The 19,422-nt window shown below is 45.5% G+C and overlaps 1 protein-coding gene across 1 annotated transcript; it reads left to right on the top strand.

Moving 5' to 3' along the window:
• The first annotated feature begins 1,714 nt into the window (after nucleotides 1-1,714).
• Nucleotides 1,715-19,422, top strand: LOC132423184 (acidic mammalian chitinase-like). Its single transcript, XM_060008670.1, is given in 15 exon segments — nucleotides 1,715-1,721; nucleotides 5,293-5,316; nucleotides 5,415-5,616; nucleotides 7,181-7,209; nucleotides 7,212-7,236; nucleotides 7,733-7,891; nucleotides 9,030-9,182; nucleotides 9,628-9,751; nucleotides 10,619-10,804; nucleotides 11,644-11,760; nucleotides 12,647-12,666; nucleotides 12,668-12,786; nucleotides 14,313-14,525; nucleotides 15,776-15,880; nucleotides 19,388-19,422. Coding segments are annotated over 15 exon segments (1,518 nt in total).

A 19,422-nucleotide genomic window follows, 5' to 3' on the forward strand; every position in this document is an offset into this window, starting at 1 on the left:
TAAGGCTGCTTGAAGTCTAAGGCTGTTTCTGAGTTCAGACACCCTAATTTCAGGATAAATTGTGTTTCCCCTCATTCTCCCACTACTCTTCGAATCCTTTCCTTATTGAAAAATGATTTTTATCTTAAACTTTCTTTTTTTTTCTTTTTTTTGGCTGCGCGGCATAAGGGATCTTATTTCCCCAACCAGGGATTGAACCAGTGTCCCCTGCAGTGGAAGCGCAGAGTATTAACTACTGGACCGCCAGGGAAGTCCCTTATCTTAAACTTTGAACAACACTTTCATTTGCATATTTAATCTTCATGGCTTATGAAGGAGGCATTTAAGCCCAATTTGCAGATGAGCTGACTGGGGCTCAGGGAATGTAAGATCATATATCTAAGTGGTGGCAGCACTGATCTCAGAGAGACAGCAGTGAACGAGATCTTAGTTCCCTGACCAGGAATTGAACCTGGGTAACCTGGATGAAAACAGGGAATCCTAGCCCCTAGACCACCAGAGGCTAGAGGCTAGAAGCAAAATTCCCCTGGCCCTTGCTCCCACTGAAAAATGTATTTCTCAAGGACGCAAAAACTGTAAAACCAGGTACAAAGTTTATTATTAGAGACACAGTACAACGAATGGGAGAGCCCACAGAGAAACAGTTTGTTTAGTTAAGAAAGAAGCAGGGCAAAGATACACACCAGGAGAGAAAGGGTGTGGGCGTCCTCCCTAATGAGTGCAGTAAAGAGGCGGTTAAGTCATTTATATCGGGCAGTTCTTCCGGGTCTTTGTTTACCTGTGGCCAACGACCTGGTTTCTTTTTCCACACCTGACCTGTCCTAGGACCCTCCCCAACAGGTGTGCACTACTTTTTCCAAGATGGATTCAAGCCCAGAGGTCTATGGGGGGCGTTGGCAGCACCTATTCTGGGATGGTGCCCCCTCCGGTTTGACCAACAAGGAGACTTTCTGTGCATATACAGTATCTCCCTTGACCCAAGGATGGGAAATATGTGACCTCTTGATCTTTTACTCAAGCAGGGTTCAGCCCTCTCTGTCCCTGCCATAATTGTTATCTTAAAGTGTCCACAGGAGGCAAAGTCCAGCTATTTACCCCGTTCTTGTTGTTATTTCCATCTCGAAGGGCAAACAGGAGGCTGGTTGTAAGTGTCTAGTCTAGAGCCCACATGCCTCCTTCCTCAAGAAATGTAAACAGGAGACTAGTTGTAAATGCCTAGCCTGGAACCCATCTATCTTCTGCCTCAGCACCAGAATTTCTGCAGGTGAAGGGGCTTAGAGGTGGCTACGTGATCCGAAGGTGAGTGAGAGTGGGAGTACCAGGGGATTTATTCCTTTATGGTTGAGAAAACATCAGATGTACATATGAAAAAACAGGGGTGGCAAACGCTGCTGGAGACTAGGGGGAACTTTGTGCCCAAGGCCCCCTAAATGCTGCCCCAGAGCTCAGATCTTCTTACTATAAGGTATACGTTGTTTGGGGTACCTCTCTGGTTTTCTAACTCTGGCTCAGTCCTTTGCTTCCTCAGGTTGTTGCGTTCTTGAGAAGCAGAAGAGTGAAATGATTAAGAGCACAGTCAGGAGTCAGACTGCGTGGATTCACATCCTGGCTTTGTCACTAACTTACTGTGTGACTTTGGCCAAGTTACTTACCTTCTCTGTGCTCCACTCTTCTCTGTAAAATGGGGATAATAAGCGTGCCTGCTGCCGGAGATATGAGGGGTAAGTAAGGTAATATTTGCAAAGAATTTAGGCTAGTACGTGACACATCAAAAACATTATTTGTGTCTGTTGTTACTTTGATTATCATGGACAGCTGTCCAACACAGTTACCTTGGCCTCACATGGAGCCCAAAAGTCCATCAAAGGTCTATGTCTTGGGCTCCAAGCCCTGAACTCTATGGATTCCTTTCTCACAACTGCTGTGAGGAGAGAACCCTTTGCTTTGCAAATATCCAGGAGTAGATTAAGGAGATTAGGGTCTTTTGTTTAGCTGAGATTGGAGAGGAACTCTGATCAACCTCCTACCCACCCCCCACCCCCCCCCCACCCCCGACCCCAGACAACTTCTTTCAGGAGACTTTTTAAGGCTAGGTAGGAGTCCTCTGCCATAGAGGAGCCGTATGTGCCGTTGTATAGGGTGGTGTGGGTGAGGGATGGTGGAGCAAGAGAACCCGGGTCCCAGAGGCAGGCTGTCTCTGCTTGGGTCTCAGCTCTACTTATTCTCAGTGTGACCTTAGACAGTTAATTAATTTCCCTTAAATCTCAGTTTCCCCAGTCTGTAAAAGGGATGACCATAATCTGCCTCAAAGGGTTGATTTGAGGATTAAATGACTTAATCATCTCGCACATTGCACAGGCTGAATGAATGTGAGCTGTTATTACTATTTTCAAGACCGGGCCAATTCCAGTTAGTTCATGCCTCAAGGGCTTGGCAGTCAATGACTAGAGGCCAACTGAGTCAAAGGCCTGGGAAGGATAACAGCCATGGGATTGCCAGGAGCCCATCATACTTATATTGAAATCTGTAGGAACCATTCCTGTATTCTCTGTGAACCCAGATTGCCCTTAAATGGGTCTGGATTAGAAGTTCCCAAAGGTCTGATCAGCATCTTTCAGAAGACATTGAACACTCACCTAGTAGGTCTCTAAGCAGCAGGTAGGTGTTGCCTGGAGTGCGGCCAGCAGTGCCACCCGTCCCAACTGGGATTTTGGTCGGACTCAGTGTGTGTCCTGGGGCTGGTGTCAATGCCAGAGGAAAAACCACACCTTTGCTCCTCTCATTGCCTTCTGAGGCTGAGTGACCCTGAGACGCGGTCTGGACATCTGTGATGTGGCCTCATAGTGGGCTTCCTGTAGGTGCATCCCCTTCTGTCTGGGCAGTTAGCCTGGGAGTGGAGTAGAGGGAGGGAGGCAGGTCCTAAAACATTGTGATCCTCAGTGCCTCGATCCACGGACATTTTTGCTGCTGTCTTTGCTCTGATTTTTATGGCTGCCTGGGGCCTTGTCCCAGGACTTGCTGCTTCTCTCGTCTGAAGCAAAGCCTAACTATAAATGTCTGCACCCCGTGAATTTCCTCCATCCTCTGAAAACCGGGCCACCTTTGGTTAAACGGAAGCAAGCTTGAAAAGTGATGCTTTCTCACTGCAAACTTGGTGAAACCTCACAAACTGGTAGCCATTACCTGACATCTATTGTTACGATGGAATCAAGGAGTTGGAGGCTAGGCAGGGCTGCCTACCTTTGTCTGGCCAGCGATAAATCCTGGTCAAATGGCAGCCTCACTTCCCTTGTCCATACTCATCCCCTAGAGTCCAGATGGTCTCTTTGGACATGTAGGGCCTACTGGGACCTATAATGACTTTGAACCCTAGGCCAGCCTTATACCTGTGCCAGATATACCATTTTCCTAAACGTACCTTCAGTCAATAACCTTTTAAGGCTGTTCTTACCGAGTCTCCATTGTGTCTTGGGGTTGATTACCTAAGAAGGAAAACACAGATAAGGTTCAGAGGTTAAGTGGGAGCCATGTGTCCTCTGCTACCCCTTTATTCCTGGGTCAGAGGAAGGGAGCCTTGCTTGCTGAAGGGAGCCAGGTGCGGGGGGCAAGGCCTCCAGTGTTCCCTATAAAAAGCTGTCGAGTGCCCATTCAGCCCTGGAACTCGCAATGAGCACTTCCCACCAAAAAGGGGAAATGGCTGATTCTTGCAGGTGAGTCTGTCCCAGGTGGCCCAGGTGAGCTTTCAGAGTATCTGCTTTTTCTCCTCTATTTATTCTACCTCCACCCTCACTCTCTATGCTCCAAGGCTTCCTTGTCCCCTGTCTCTCTTGCAGATTCCTTGGGTTCATAACATAGTGGGGAAGGAAGGAAGGAAGAGAGGGAGAGGAAGAGGAAGGAAGGACCTGCTAATCACCCAAGGGCTTCAGAAGGGAAAGAAAATGGATAACTCTGGTGAATCAGGACAAGGCCATTTCCCCATGTAGGGTGATGGAAGACTTGGGCTAGCCATTCTAGTTCTGATGTACCTGGGGGGAAGAAGGTGATCTCCGCGTCTTACTCTTCCACCATCTTCCTCAACTCCTGGGCTAGCCATTCTAGTTCTGATGCTCTGTGATGCCTCCTCACTGCCAGCCACAGAGCGGGAACTCAGTGCATACACTTGACCAAGGATTAATCAACTAACAGGAACAGTTAGCAGAAAACTGGATGAGGCAGAGGTTTTTCTGGTTGTGTACTTTGGGGATAGGTGTGAGGGTTCCAGGGAGAGAGGCAGACAAGCCCTTAAAGAGCTAATGCAGTTCCGCCAGTGCTAACTCATCCCTAGAGATGACGCCGCAACTGTGGGTAGGAGCCCAATGAGAATGGTCACTGAGTCAGATAGCACAGCGCATCCTGGGTACAACTGCGTAGCTTGGATGGAAATAAAATTTAGGAGCATAATTTCAGTTGAGAAGTAGAGTGAAACTGGTTCTGGAAAAGTGAGTTCTAGTCCTTAGTGTGAAGGGTATGGCTACCGGAGGGGGCCCTCTGCCTGCCCTCCCCTTCTCCACCTCTGGTGCCTCCTCTGCCCTTCTCCACCACTTTGGTTTATCTTTAGGGTCTGTTTATTCAATACATATGGACAGAGAGTTGACTATGGGCCAGGCACTGGGCTGGGTAGTGGGGATTCAGCGGTGTAAGCACAGTCCCTGCCCTCAGGGAGTTCACATTCTAGTGGGCAGACCAATAAACAATTAGTGCTTTCAGGGTGAAACATGCTGTGATAGGGATAAGAAAGCACAAATCCCAAAGGAGCCTAGAGGGAGAACAGAGAGCCCAGTCCCAATGTCACCTCTCTTGGGAAGTCTTCCCTGACTTGTTTTCTATAATATCCTGTGCATATCTCAATTTTAACACTTGTCTCATTGCATTGAGTTGAGGTTTGGTTGTGTTTACAGGTTTGACTTCCCCACCAGGCTCAGAGTTCTCTGAGGGCAGGGAGTTTGTCTAGTTTTTCTTTTTGTCTTCAGAACTCAGTACTTAATATGAGTTTGTTGAACGAATAACAACATGTGTTCCTGGTTCCTGAACTGCTCACTATCATCTGAGCTTCCAGGTAGCTCACCGAGTGCCTACATTAGCTACTTTCCCTGAAATCATCATGCAGGGGTCCATGTTGGGAAAGGATTTATAGAGCAGAGGGGGTACCAGGCCCCAGCTCCCCTTCTCCATTTACTGCCGAGTGCTGTCTCAGGTCAGCCAGGGAAAGAAAGACCCTGCTACCCTCTGACCAAGATCTCTTTTCTTCTTTAGGGCTGGCCCTCTTGCTGCAGCTGGGTAAGTGCCCCATGTGAAGATGGGGAGTACCAGGGTGCCCTGGGGACAAGGGATATTAGTCAGGGCAGGGGCCACCTCTTATTTCCCTGCCGTTCCAGGCACAGCAACCAAAATTGTCTGTTACTTCACCAATTGGAGCCAGTACCGTCCTGGGATTGCCCACTACATGCCCGAGAATGTGGACCCTTGTCTCTGCACACACATCATCTTTGCTTTCACTGGCATGACCAACAACCAGATGACAACCATTGAGTGGAATGATGAGACCCTCTATGCCAGCATCAATGGCCTCAAGCACTAGTGAGTTCTGGGCTTGGGCTCTGGGCTGTGTTGGAGGTTTTCACATGGGTCTTTCAGAAGTCCTTAGAGACACCAACACCAGAATGCCTAGTCTTTGAGTCCTGTTTGCAGTCACTCTCATGCCTCATTGGCAGAGCTATTGGCATCATTCTCCCTAGGAGAGGCAGGTTGCTGTCATTCGTCTGGATTATTTTCTCAGCAGATCCTTCGCATTGAATGCTATGTGTCCCATGAGCAGCCATCCACAAGGGATTCATTGTGAATACAGTCCCCTGGAGGTTGCCATGTTGCAGTACAGACCCACACCAACCTATGGGCTAGCTGCCAATTTAACCTGAGATGGTTCTCGTGCCAGTTAAACACTTAGCACATGTACTGAGTGACTACCAATGAATTGGGTGGGCCAGACATTATGCTAGGTGCTTTTCATTTATTATTTATGTAACCCCCACAACAAACACTAGGAAGTAGGCATGTTAAAGTTTAAAAGATATTTTAAGCTTGAGGAAACTGCACTGTAGAGAGGTTAAAAGCTTTCCCTTGCCCACAGAACTAGTAAGTGGCAGAACTCAGGAATGCCTGATCAGTTTATCAGATAGGTTAATTGACACTTTGGTCCAGTTGGGAATCCAGTGGGTAGTTTTTTTTTGTTTTTTTTTTTTGTTTTTTTTTTTTTGCGGTACGCGGGCCTCTCACCGCTGCGGCCCCTCCTGCCGCGGAGCACAGGCTCCGGACGCGCAGGCCCAGCGGCCACGGCCCACGGGCCCAGCCGCTCCGCGGCACGCGGGATCCTCCCAGACTGGGGCACGAACCCGCGCCCCCTGCACCGGCAGGCGGACCCCCAACCACTGCGCCACCAGGGAAGCCCCAGTGGGTAGTTTTTAAGATCAAGCTCACAGGACCTGGGTGCCTGCTGGGAGACACCATGGAATAGAGGAGTTAGGTTTAAATCCTGGCTCTGCCAACCTTAGTAGCTGGGTGATCTGGAACAGATTGCTTAAGCTCTCTGAATATCACTTAAAGGGCAAAGTGAGATTAATACTTCCTGCCTATTGGGATTGTAAGGGTGACAGAAGCAATGTATGTAAAGTACCTGGCATTTGGTAGGCACTCAGTAAATGGTAGACACGTCTACTGCCTCTATTCCTTGTTCTTTCCTTTAAGAGTCTCAGACTTTCAGCTTTCTGGCCTAGTGTATCCTGGCAGCTCCAGCCCCTCTACCATCTGTGCTAAGGGACTACTTTTAGGCTCTTCCATCCTCCCTAGGATGCCCTGCCTTGTCTTCCCCTGAAGCTTCCTGTTGAATCAGGATCCACCAGCCGACTGGCAAGGCCAGGAACAGGAACCTGTTCAATGAGCATTTATACTGTGTCCTGGAGGTACCCAGAGTAAGACAGTACTTTGCTCCTACAGAGAGCTCTGCTCCCAGTGCGAGATCAGAGACTGGTAATGGGGTAGGCCTGGCGCTGCTCAGGTGTGGGATACGAGGGTGGAGAGACTGACCAGCAGATGACATCTCCTTGCCTGTGGAATTTTATTTACATTGGGATCTTTCTATCTCCAGCAACAGGGGACTGAAAACCCTGCTATCTGTTGGGGCTGGAACTTTGGAACCCAAGGGTAAGACTTTGCATTCACAGAGGAATCGCTCCCAGATTACTCAGTCTCTTCCAAACTCCAAGGGCTCTGAATTCTCTGAAGTGGGTGGCCTCTGGCTTCAGGTATAAATTTAGATATCCTATAACCTTCTGGTCAGAGCTGTCTTTGAAGTCTGTCCTTCCCTTATCACAGCTCTTACCACCTGCCTATCTACTTATCTATACCTTCCTTTATAGGAGCTCCTCCAGGGCAGAAACTCTATTGTATTCACCACTATATCCCAGCACTACCAAATGTCAAATGAATGTCTGAATAACTGAATATGCATCTGGACAAATAGGAGGCTAAGTGACAAGACAGAGGACCCAGGAGCTTAGGCCACTATTGTTTCCTCCTGTGTCCCCCCACCCCACCCCTACCCCAGCCCCAAGTGCCACATAATAGAATCCTGCCCTTGAGAGAGTCCACGTTGAAGCCCATCACTGCCACTAAGATCATAATGACTTGCTGACTCCAGATTCTCCAACATGGTGGCCACTGCTGAGAACCACCAGACCTTCATCCAGTCAGCCATATGGTTTCTGAGGAAGTACAACTTCCATGGGCTGGACATTGATTGGGAGTATCCTGGCACCTGTGGCAACCCAGCTGACACCAAGCAGCTCTTCACTGTCCTGTTGAAGATGACTCACATTCCCTGTGTCCAAAGAACATAGAATCTGGTCCACAATGGACTGGGGTGAAGACCACTATATGATGAGGGGTTCTGAGCGAGGCTAAGTACACCTGAGGGTGTGAATCTCAGTTCTTCTGGCTCAAAGTCTGATTTCTATAGTGTAAGATCAGATTTTTCTTTCAGGGAAAACTTGTAGGGCCAAGTTATAGAGACTACTGTAAGGGAGCATGAAAGTTAACTTATTTACAGTAAGAGATCTGCCAAGGAGTCTGAAACATTCATGTTCTAAGCACAGCTATGGGAAGTCAAATAGTCCTCAGACAGGTCCTTCCTTGGGGGGCAGCAATGTAGGGCAAGGTGAGCTAGTTACAGACTGAGATGTTCAATGGCCCCTCACTCTGGTAAGTAGAACCAGATGCTTCCAGCGAAGAGGTACTCCTGCCACCAGGGCCAGACATAAAGTTGTTGGGCCAGAGTGTCCTCTCCCCTGGGCAGCTTGATTGAGCACCAATGATTGCGTCAGTACTCTTATTTCCTCTTCTTCCATGATTGATTTTTCCAATTGTTAGATTTAATCATATATAGTCTGTAGAGCTAAGAGCCATTTTTTTTTGGTCCATATATTAGCTTTCTTTTTTTATTTTTCTGCTCTGGACATTATTTGTGACTCTTAGAGAGTCACCAAATTTCCCTCAGTACAAGTTTTGGGGAGACAACTCATTGTTGTTCCCAGAGACCAACAACAGTTCTTTTTGTTTGTTTTGTTTTTTTATTTTTGGTTGTGTTGGGTCTTCATTTCTGTGTGTGGGCTTTCTCTAGTTGTGGCAAGTGGGGGCCACTCTTCATTGCGGTGCACGGGCCTCTCACTGTCGCGGCCTCTCTTGTTGCGGAGCACAGGCTCCAGATGCGCAGGCTCAGTAGTTGTGGCTCACAGGCCCAGTTGCTCCGTGGCATGTGGTATCCTCCCAGACCAGGGCTCAAACCTGTGTCCCCTGCATTGGCAGGCAGATTCTCAACCACTGCGCCACCAGGGAAGCCCCCCAACAACAGTTTTTGAAGCAAAGGACTCTAAGCTGAACACTGTTCAGCTTTCTTTGTAAGAATCATGACCTTGTCAAATGTTCATTGGTCCTTGCAGCCTGAGTCCAGTGTCCTCTGTTTCACAGGAAATGTATGAGGCTTTTGAGCACGAAGCCACCCAGAGCAACAAGCCTAGGTTGTTGATTTCTGCTGCTGTGTCAGCTGGCAAAGGTACCATTGAAACTGCCTACCAGATCCCCGAGATGTCAAAGTAAGTAAACCCCAAGCCCAGGAGCTAAGTAACTCTGAGACCTGCCCCATAGATTAGCCAATGCTCAGGTACCTTGGAGAGAGAAGGCTCTGTCCCAAAAGAATAAGATGACCCCAAAGCCTGAGAGAGAGGCGTGGGAAGCCAGCCAAAATTCTCAATGATAAAAGGCTATTTGGAAAAGGTTAGTTGAGTTTCAAACTTCTACAAGACCTGAAGGTCTGCGTGCAGCCAGATATTGATTATGGGTTGTAAGCCTTCTATATATCAATTTTTCAAATAAAGGTGAGAGAGAATGAAATAAAGAACAATAAAGCATATTCCCTCATGATGTAATTACAAACAACACATCCAGTAGGGACTAGGAGCTTTAGGGGCAGTGGGTTGGAGACTATGATTTCCTCTGGATCATTTTTCTTCTCTTGTATCCTACCCTCAACAGCCCAAGGTACATGGACCTCATCAACGTGATGACCTATGACCTCAGGGGCTCCTGGGATGGCTTCACAGGAGAGGACAGCCCCCTGTTTGCAGGACCCAATGACAAGGGAGACTACAAATACTTCAGTGTGGTGAGTAAGGATTTGGGACAGTTAATTCTGATGGATATTTTCAAAGCATGTCATGGGATCCCTGGCCAAGGACCAAAAGGGAGGCTGAGGAAGCTTGATGGACAAGATAAAGATGGTGATCTTTTTTAACCCAGTTCATGTTGCCTGCTTCCTTTCTCTTATGATTAATTGTACCCATTCATCTTTCACACCAAAGGAAGCAGAATAGTGGCTTGGGATAATCCCAAACATTGAAAAAATAATTTAACTATCATTGTCATTGATGCTAGGAGCACGTTTCATGATCTATCTTGCCCCTAATCTTCCTCACCTCCCTTCTACTTTCTCCCCATCCCATAAGATTTATCTTCTTAACTTGTATGGCATAGGCAGCTGTAATAATAAATCTTAATGATAAGTAGGTGTGTAAGTTGGCTAGATGTGATTTCAGTGTAGAATGCAACCAGAGATATAAAAATTGGCATGGGAAAGTCTCCCAGGAGCATACCCCATGCTCAAACAATTCTGAGCTGCTATATTCCACAAGTTGGGAAAACAAGAGGATGCACAGCTGAACCCCAGTCCCATCCCAAATGCCAAGTCCAGTATGAGGGGAAGGAGGATAGTGGAACATTTCATTCCCAGTTGACACTGGGCCCTGCTACCTAAGTACTATACCTCTTGACTGACGCTGCCTCTAACACCCAGTTCCAGAAGGAAGGGTACCACTTTCCTTTCTGTGAGGTTGGGCTGTGGAAGGGTCTGGACTGCAGGCTATGTCTGAAGTGGCCAGGAAATTGGGTAGAAAATGTTGGCTATTCCACAGGCCTCTGGGCATATCCTCAGCTGCTTTTTAGTACAGTAATATGTTCCTTACCTTGCCTCTAGGATTATGCAATGAACTACTGGAAGAATCAAGGTGCCCCTGCTGAGGAGCTGATGGTGGGCTTTGGGGCTTATGCCAGTACCTTCACTCTCACTAATCCTGCCAGCCATGGTCTGGATGCTCTCACCTTTGGCCCTGGGACTGCCAGGTCCTACACTCAAGAGGCTGGGAGTCTTGCCTACTTTGAGGTAATGTCCCAGAGGGCCGGAGGAGCAGAGAGATTCACTTTCTGTTCTAAAGAATCATAGATACTTCCAAAGAGAAGGAATTTATACTCTGATTTCTAATACAGGGTACCCCATTGTTGCCAGCTCTGAGTGTATGTGGTAGGGAGGGAAGGGTAGAATGAACCATTGATAAAACATCTCAAATTTTAACCTTTTAGAGTAAATGTGCATCTTTCATGCTAGTAGTGGTTAACATTTACCGGGTCCAAATGTATAGCCAGGCTCTGTTCTCAGTGATTTTTATATATCATCCTATTTAACCCTCACAACAGTGAGGTGCTGATTTTATCCTCTTACACAAGAAGACACAGAGGCACAGAGGGATTAAGAAACTTGCTCAGGGTCACAGAACTTGTAAGTGGCAGAGCTAAGATTCAAACTAAAGTTGTCCAGCACCAGAATCTCAGACCCTAAACATTATGTGTTCTCACCCACTTGTTGGCTCTTGGCTCTTTTGTGGCAAAAATTCTTTCAAATAAGAGAAACAGGAAAACTCGTTTCAAGGGGAAACTGGGCCACAAGGCACAAAGAAGCTGCCCTTTCCCTTGTCTCACAGATGGGTATTGGCAGACCCAGGACTGGAATTTAGGTCTTGTCTTTCCAGCCTGTGCCCTTTCCACTGTGCCACCCACAAGAGGGAAAGTAGGGGAGCTGGGGTGAAACTGGAACCATGAGCTCTTATTTCCAGCAAAGAGAGGTGGGGAGAGGAGTGTATTCCAGAAAATAAAGGGAGGGAGGAGGGAGATGTGAGCCAAACACAGGCAGGTGCATCTGAGCCGTGATTTGTCCTCCTGCCCCAGGTCTGCTCCTTCTTGAAAGGAGCCACCGAGGTGTGGAACGCTCCCCAGAAGGTGCCCTATGCCTACAAGGGGAATCAGTGGATTGGATATGCCAATCCCAAGAGCTTCACCCTCAAGGTAAGGCCCTCCACACCCTTCCTTCTACACAGTTGGGAGAGGTAGGGAACCTGCCCTCCAAGTACATTTGAATTACAAGAAAACACCTAAGAGAGGTAAGGCAAGACCCAGGGTGGCCCTGAGGTCTCAAGGGAGCTGGTGGCCCAGCTGTAGAGCTCGGCGGTTGGAACAGCCCCTCTGCTTCCGGGCAGTTGCAGCTGGTTCCTCCCTTCCCTCAGCTCCTGTGCCTTCCCGTCCTCGGCCCCCACGCCCACTCCTGAAGACTCCCTTTTGGCCCCTTTCCCTGTTCTGCTCTGCTCCTGATCCAGCGCTCTGATTCGTGCTTCCTGAATTAGGCACTCTTCCACCCCGAGGGCCATGGTGTAGATCAGTTTCTTCCTCTCCTTTTCTCCTCTCCTGCATACAGTAACTTCATACAGGAGGAACCCACATCGGGAGGCAAGAGATCCTTGGAGCCATTAGGCTTCTGCCCACTGGCCTTTACATGCTCATATCTGGGTGGTTACTATTTACCAGCCCCAAAGCACTTCACCCTATACCTCCCCATCAGGAGCCCTGTCTCTCTGCCCAGACACTTGCCAGGTGAAGGGCCCTGTATCTCTTTTGACATCACAACCACCCAAGCTCCAACTCAGACAAGCCTTCTCAGAAGGTGGTTGGTGATAACAGAGAGCAGGGGAGAGACTCATTCTCCCTGACTTGGTAGTCCTAAGATCTCTCCTTGTCTACAAATATGTCCATGACTCCCTCAGAGTCTCTGTGGGAAAGCCACTCTCCCATTCCCTCCTCTCCATGACTGGATCATGGCCTTCCCCGTCATCCTGCTGGAGTCACTCCCTGTGCGTGTGCAAGGACATCCCACAGTGCCCCTGATTCTCTCCCACAGGATGAGTGGCTGCTGAAGAACTAGTTGGGGGTCCATGGTCTGGAACATTGGCTTGGATGACTTCACGGGCACTTTCTGTGGACAAGACAAATACCCTTTCATGCATGCCCTCAAGTCTGCACTCAGCGTCTCCACTCCCAGTAAGTAGTGAAGCACCACCTACCAGCCACGAGGTAACAAACTAGACATTAAGGAAGAAGAAAAGACTATCCAGAGCTCCTCCCAGTCTGGCTTCAAAGAAAGCCTCCTTCAGATCTTCCACCTGTCCTAGCATGTCCACAGGGAACTGGCATTTGGGACCCAGAAAGAGAGACTCAGGTGGCTGCTAAGGGACAGCCCCTGAGTGAGAGAGAAAGGCCCATCCCTGTTCCCGAGGGCTTTCCTTGTAGAGCTGTTCAAGGAGCTCCTGGAGAACATTCCGGAGCCTGGGTAGAGAGAGGACCACAAATGCCTTGTTCCTGTTCCTGTCTGCCCAGCTCCAGCCTTTAGGAACTTTGTGGAGCAGAGAAGACAAGGTAAGGGAGGGATGGCAAAGTTAGGTGGTGAGGAGAGGGAAGAGAGAAGGAGAACCCTGACGGGGTCCAGCTGGCCCCTTCCCTGAAGTGAGGAGCAGAATTACGATTAGTCTCAGCACACAGTTTTGCCCCAGACCCAAAGGCCTGGGCAAGTGCAGAAAGCAGAAGAGGCCAGGAAGACATGTGGACAGCCAGTGCTGACTGCTGGACCATGTCAATTCTGCTGGTTATTTCAAGTTATCCTCACAGGTGCTCTTGGAGACAGGTGTAGTCTACTTAAACATAAAAACTAGGGAGGGAGAAACAGGGAGGTATTAGTCAAAGGGTGCAAGTTTCAGTTTTACAATATGGATGAATCCTAGAGATCTACTGTACAACATAGTGCCTGTAGTTAAGAATACTATATTGTATACTTAAAAATTTGCTGGAAGGGTAGATCTTGTGTTCTTACCACAAAAAATAATAATAAATAAAGAGGACAGGAGGAGACTTCTGGAGGTGATGGGTATGTTTACGACATTGATTGTGATAATCGCAATGTGTACTTATCTCCAAACCCATCAAGTTGTATGTAAACACTTTGTATGTCAATCATACCTAATAAAGTGGTTTAAAAAAGAAAGACAACAGTGTAGTAGGCATAACACAGGCTCTGAACTCAAGGTAGAACTAGTTTTGAATCTCAGTTCTCACCTTAGCTGACATGAATAAAATAATCTTTAAAATTCTTCCACTTTGTAGGATTTTGGGGGGTTATGGAACATAGTATTTGGACAAGCATTTAGGTGATAAATAAACATTACTTTCCTCTTAAAAATAAAATAAAAACAAAGCTAATTATTCTGTAGCACTTACATTTTATACAGCATACACATGGGAAAATGCTTTATGTAATAATTCTAAGAGATAGTACTAGTATTCCATCATTTAAGGGAGGAAATTGAGGCTCAGAGAAGTTAATGACTTGTTTTTGGTCACATAGCTCATAGCAGAGCTGGGCTGTGAACTTGGGTATCACTGATTCAGGCCCAGAGCATTTAACCACTGGTTCAGATAAGATGAGGAACCCCCAGTGACACTACAGACACAACACTTATGCTGGGAAAGTAGTCCACCCCAGAACCTATGGGGCCCTTTTCTTACTCTCTCAGGTTGCAGAGTGCCCACCTCTACCATAGGCTCCCCCACCAACACTGTGGCTCCCGGGAGTAGCAGCACTGGCGAGAGTGGATTCTGTGTCGGAAAGTCCAACGGTCTCTATCCCAGCCCCACCAGCAAGTGCACCTTCTACAACTGTGTAGATGGATGTACCTACGAGGAGGCTTGTCAGACAGGCCTGGTCTTTGACACCAGCTGCTCTTGCTGTAACTGGATTTAAGCCATCTTCTTGTGGGATCCATTGGGGACTGTAGGACAGAAGGATGATTAAATGGAAGTTTTGCCTCAGACTACCAAGTTGTCTACTTTGATTTGTGAATCTACGTGATACTCCCCTGTGTGTAAAACAGAAGCCTTACCTTCTTGCTTCCCAGAGGTCTCCAGAGGTTGGGGCTGGGAGACAAGGATGGGTAGTGTCTGGGACCTCTCTGAGCATTTCCGTGAGAAGTTCTGGTGTTCTGGACTCCTCTTGAGGCAGAAGGGGAGAAGAAATGAGAGGCTCTAGGGTCAAGAGAGATCAAGGGAGATTTGATCTCTCATTTTGTTCTTTCCCACAAATATGCCTCCAAAGTGTCTTGCAGAAGAACCTAGAAAAGTGGTTGGACTCAGAACACAATTTACTGCATCACCTCCTTCAGGAAATCTTCCTTTACCAGGTTAACTCATCTCCCAACTCCAGGGCTAAACAACCCAAGCAAACCATACTTGTTTGAAGACAGAGCACGAGGGCCACCTGTAGGATGGTCCACACACTCCACTTCCACACCTGTGAAGCTAGAAACAAAGACCATCGGCACAATTGCAAAATTAGCTAACTTAAAACAATATTAGTTCATTTTCATCTTTATTGCCACACTACACCTGAATGTATCCTCAGAGAAGGTACCAAGAAAGTGGAAAGAAAAGGCAGCTTACAGCAGGGTGGGAGGTTTCGCTCCTACCATCTCCAGGACAGCATGGCCTCTGCTCTGAAGAAGCTGAGGAAGCGTGCAGCTCACCAAGCAAGGAAGCTTCCACACTAATCAGCTCGTTTAGGAGCTCAGGGAGGACTGGTTCCGGAGATTATGTTATTTTGACAAAACCAATACAAACAACAAGCAGAAGTTAATTTCTTTCCCTCCCATCTCATCAGCTGGAATATGAGCAGAGTTTCTACCCATCTCAGTTTGCCTGAGGTAGTCCTGGTTGTTAACTATTGTCCCAGCTTCCCATTCATTTAGCAATTTTACTGGTTTAAGAATTTTATTAAAAGTTGTTTTGTTTTGTTTTGTTTTTTACTAGTTGTATCAAAGTTATCTGGAGTAGATTTGACACACCTCTACTTTATACTACTTCCAATTTCTGCCATGGTCTGTACACAGCATTCTTACTTTAACACATGGTTAAATGTAAATGTTCACTGGTAATAACCCGTCTCTCTTTTCCTGATTCTTTTCTGACAAATCTTAAATTATAGCCTCTTGCGACTGCCTGCAGATGCTCACTGAGAAACGGACGTGTGCTTGGATGGAAGTGGCTAAGGACAGCTATCTCCTCTTGGTCTGCAAGGCTTATGGGGGAGGTATTGACACTGCTGCTCCTTGGTGGGCCACCTACTGTGTTGTGGCCTGAACCACGGCCTGCAAGAATCACAAAGTCATCAGGCCACCAAGGGTGGGATCAGTGGGAAATGTGGGAAAATATAGGTTAGAATTATGTGTAATATGAACAGGGAAAGAGAAACCAAGCAATCGGACCATTGAACTTATAAAGAGTAGTCTGAATGCTCTTGCTACAGGGTTTGTCATTTATTGTGTGGCATAAATCTACAACCACTTATTTTATTGTCTGACAACACTTTCTATTTTTCAAGTAAATGCTTTTGTCAGCAATAAGCTATATACAATTAAAGTGACTATATAATGAAAAATTAAGTACTGAATTTCCATTTTCCAAGAAAGTTGAGCTGAATGTATAACTTGCATAAGTTGTTAGTTGACATCACTATCTACCATGGGGCTGTTGGGCATTGCATGAAAACCAGAGGTCACAAATCTGCTGAGCAAGCATCAGCATCTATGTCTAAATTACTAACTATTTTAAGAGAATTTTACTTAAAGATGCTGATTTAACAAAGGTAGTTGCCAAAGGTGTTTGATATCACTTGGTGAAACATAAATTTCATTTAGGCAGATATTAGAATAGATGTGCCAAGTTCATTTCTCTCTTTATCTAATCTGTGTGTGTGTGTGTGTTTGTGTGTGTGTGTGCACGCACACATATTTATAAAAGTGAAGCTCTGTTTGCTTCACAAGCTTTTAAGTAATGCCAAATTTATATCGCTGTCATCAGGTGCTTTAAATAGAAAGTCACATAAGTTAATTCTAGTAATAGTTGAATTTTTTTCACTCAGTTCATGAAATCAAAGTAAAGTTTTTGGCGGTTCATTTCGTCAAAGGTGAAACATCTGACATTATTGTAAATGTTGCTGTAAATTCGGTTAAAAATTTCAACATTGAAAGTTATTTTTGCAATGATAATATTTGTGGTTATGAATTTAAATATCAATGGAATACAACATTATGTAAAAAATATTCTTTCTAAATTAAAAAACCTACAGAGCAGAAATATGCTGGGAATTAGCTGTAGGTCACAAGTCACTCATTAATGTGTTAAAAAAAAGTGACATTCTATCATTCAAAATAAAAGTTGTAAAATTTTCAAATATTTTTATATACCTAGAGTAACTGATCTATAATTTTTGGACAATGCTGACGCTGAGTACAAGAAAATATACATCAATGTGTCAGTACAAGTTTCCTCTCTTTGCTGCCTATTGTCTGTTGGATTTTAGAAATGTTTGGACCATTGAAGAATTATGTCTTAATTCAAAGTGTTCCACAGTGGTACTGAACTTTTAAAAAAAATTTTAGATATCTTCTACGTTTTGATTGCATTTTATTCCAAAACGATTATAAATATTTTATCAAAGTATTCAATGAAGAAACTCTAAAGCACTTTAACTTTTGAAGTTTTAATAAGTTAATATTATTTAAAAAATGAATTTTGCAGATAGGAAGACTCTGAAAGAGGCATCTAACAAATTAAATGAGAAGTGAACAAATTAAATGAGAAGTGCTCAAATGTATATGACATACAGTTTTGAAATTTTAAAACTGCATTTTCAAATATTTCAATTTGTAGGAAGAATATTTTGATTGAGCCACTATTTTTAGCTACAATTTTTTTTTTTTTTTTTTTTGCGGCACGCGCGCCTCTCACTGCTGTGGCCTCTCCCGCTGCGGAGCACAGGCTCCGGACGCGCAGGCCCAGTGGCCATGGCTCACAGGCCCAGCCACTCCGCGGCATGTGGGATCTTCCCGGACCGGGGCACGAACCCGTGTCCCCTGCATCAGCAGGTGGACTCTCAACCACTGCACCACCAGGGAAGCCCTAGCTACAATTTTTAATTGGATATATTTATTGCTATATTAGATTAGAAAGAAACTGAAGAGGCATACAACTTTGCAGCATCTAAATTTGGGGAAACATTCAAAGGAGTAACGAAGATATTTGTTGAAGAAAGCTTCTCTGGATGGAAGCCAAAAGATAACATCTGTGAAAATATTTGAATTAAAATATTTAAACATTTTAATAGAAAAAAGTAGAATTGAGAATATCCCCGATTTAGCAGAATTTCCCCTGAGCATCTGTAGAGAGAGTTTTTCTCAATTAAAAACTGTCTGGCCTACAAAGAAAAATCAACAGAAGTTTTATGGACTGAATTGTGTCCCTCTAAAATGCATACGTTGAAATGCTAACCCTGAGTACGTCAGAATGTGACTGTATTTGGAGACAGGGCCTTTAAGAAGGTAACTGAGGTAAAATGAGGTCATTAGGGTAGCCCCTAATTCAGTATGATTGGTGTCCTTATAAGAAGAGAAGATTAGGATACAGACACACGTGTGCGCACACACACACACACACACATGCACGCACACACACAAACAGAGGGAAGACTGTGTAAAGACACATGGAAATGATGGACATCTACAAGCCACAGAGAGAGGCCTCAGAAGAAGCCAACCCAGCAGACACCTTGATCTCAGATTTCCAGCCTCTAGAACTGTGAGGAAATAAATTTCTGTTCTTTTATGGCAGCCCTAGCAAAATAACACCAAAGGTATCAGCATCTTTGAAATGATTAACCATGAAAAGCAATTTTGAAGATTTCAGGCAACATTATAAAAAAAATTTTAAATAGTAAAACCACATTGAAAAACTTTTATTCTTCAGAAAAATGCCAGTGACATCTTACTAGAAATATGGCTAAGAAATTGATTGAAGTTTGTGAATATGGAGCAAGAATAATCATTCAGAATTTAAAGTTTTGATTTACTGGGCATATATATATTTACTTTTTAGAAAAATAATTTTTGAAAAAATTTTAACAGAACTATTTGGTAAGTCCATTTGTATAACATAACATCAATCCAAAATAAACATTTCAAAAATTACATATTTCTAATGCCCCTTTCACTCAAACGTGTCTGGGTTTGGATGATAAATTATGTGAAAGGACTCAGAATTGTTGATCAGATATTCCATTATATACTGAATGTACTCATACATCTGCAGAAAAGAAGACCCCAGATTTGCACAAAGTGCTGACCCGGCCATTTTGTAAACTAACTACAAAGAGAAAACTTGAACTTAACTTGAACTTATTTCAGAGCCATTACAACATCTCTGGCCCAGGGTTTCCCCATCTCCCTGTGATCCCTGTGGCTTGCACTTTAGCCGTTTGCACTTGTGTCTGGATTGCTGTCTTTATCCTGGGAGTCCACACACCCTCATGGCTCCTTATCTCATTGTCCTGGCTCTGTCAAGAAGGAAGTCACCCTCCATATTCCCCCAGTCCTCGCTCCAAGTTCCTTCCTGCTGCTTTATTTATTTAACCAACATTTATGTAGCACGCTATGAACATAGCACGCTATGCCCTGTCCTCAGCACTCTAATGAACATCCACTCACTGGATTTTCATTAGGACCCCCCTGTGGTAGTCATGGTGATTATTCCCACTTTACAGGACGCCTGCGCAGAGAGGCTGAGAGACTTGCCTAA

The sequence above is a fragment of the Delphinus delphis genome, chromosome 1 (assembly GCF_949987515.2).
Source record: "Delphinus delphis chromosome 1, mDelDel1.2, whole genome shotgun sequence".
In the NCBI taxonomy this organism is placed as follows: Eukaryota; Metazoa; Chordata; class Mammalia; order Artiodactyla; family Delphinidae; genus Delphinus; species Delphinus delphis.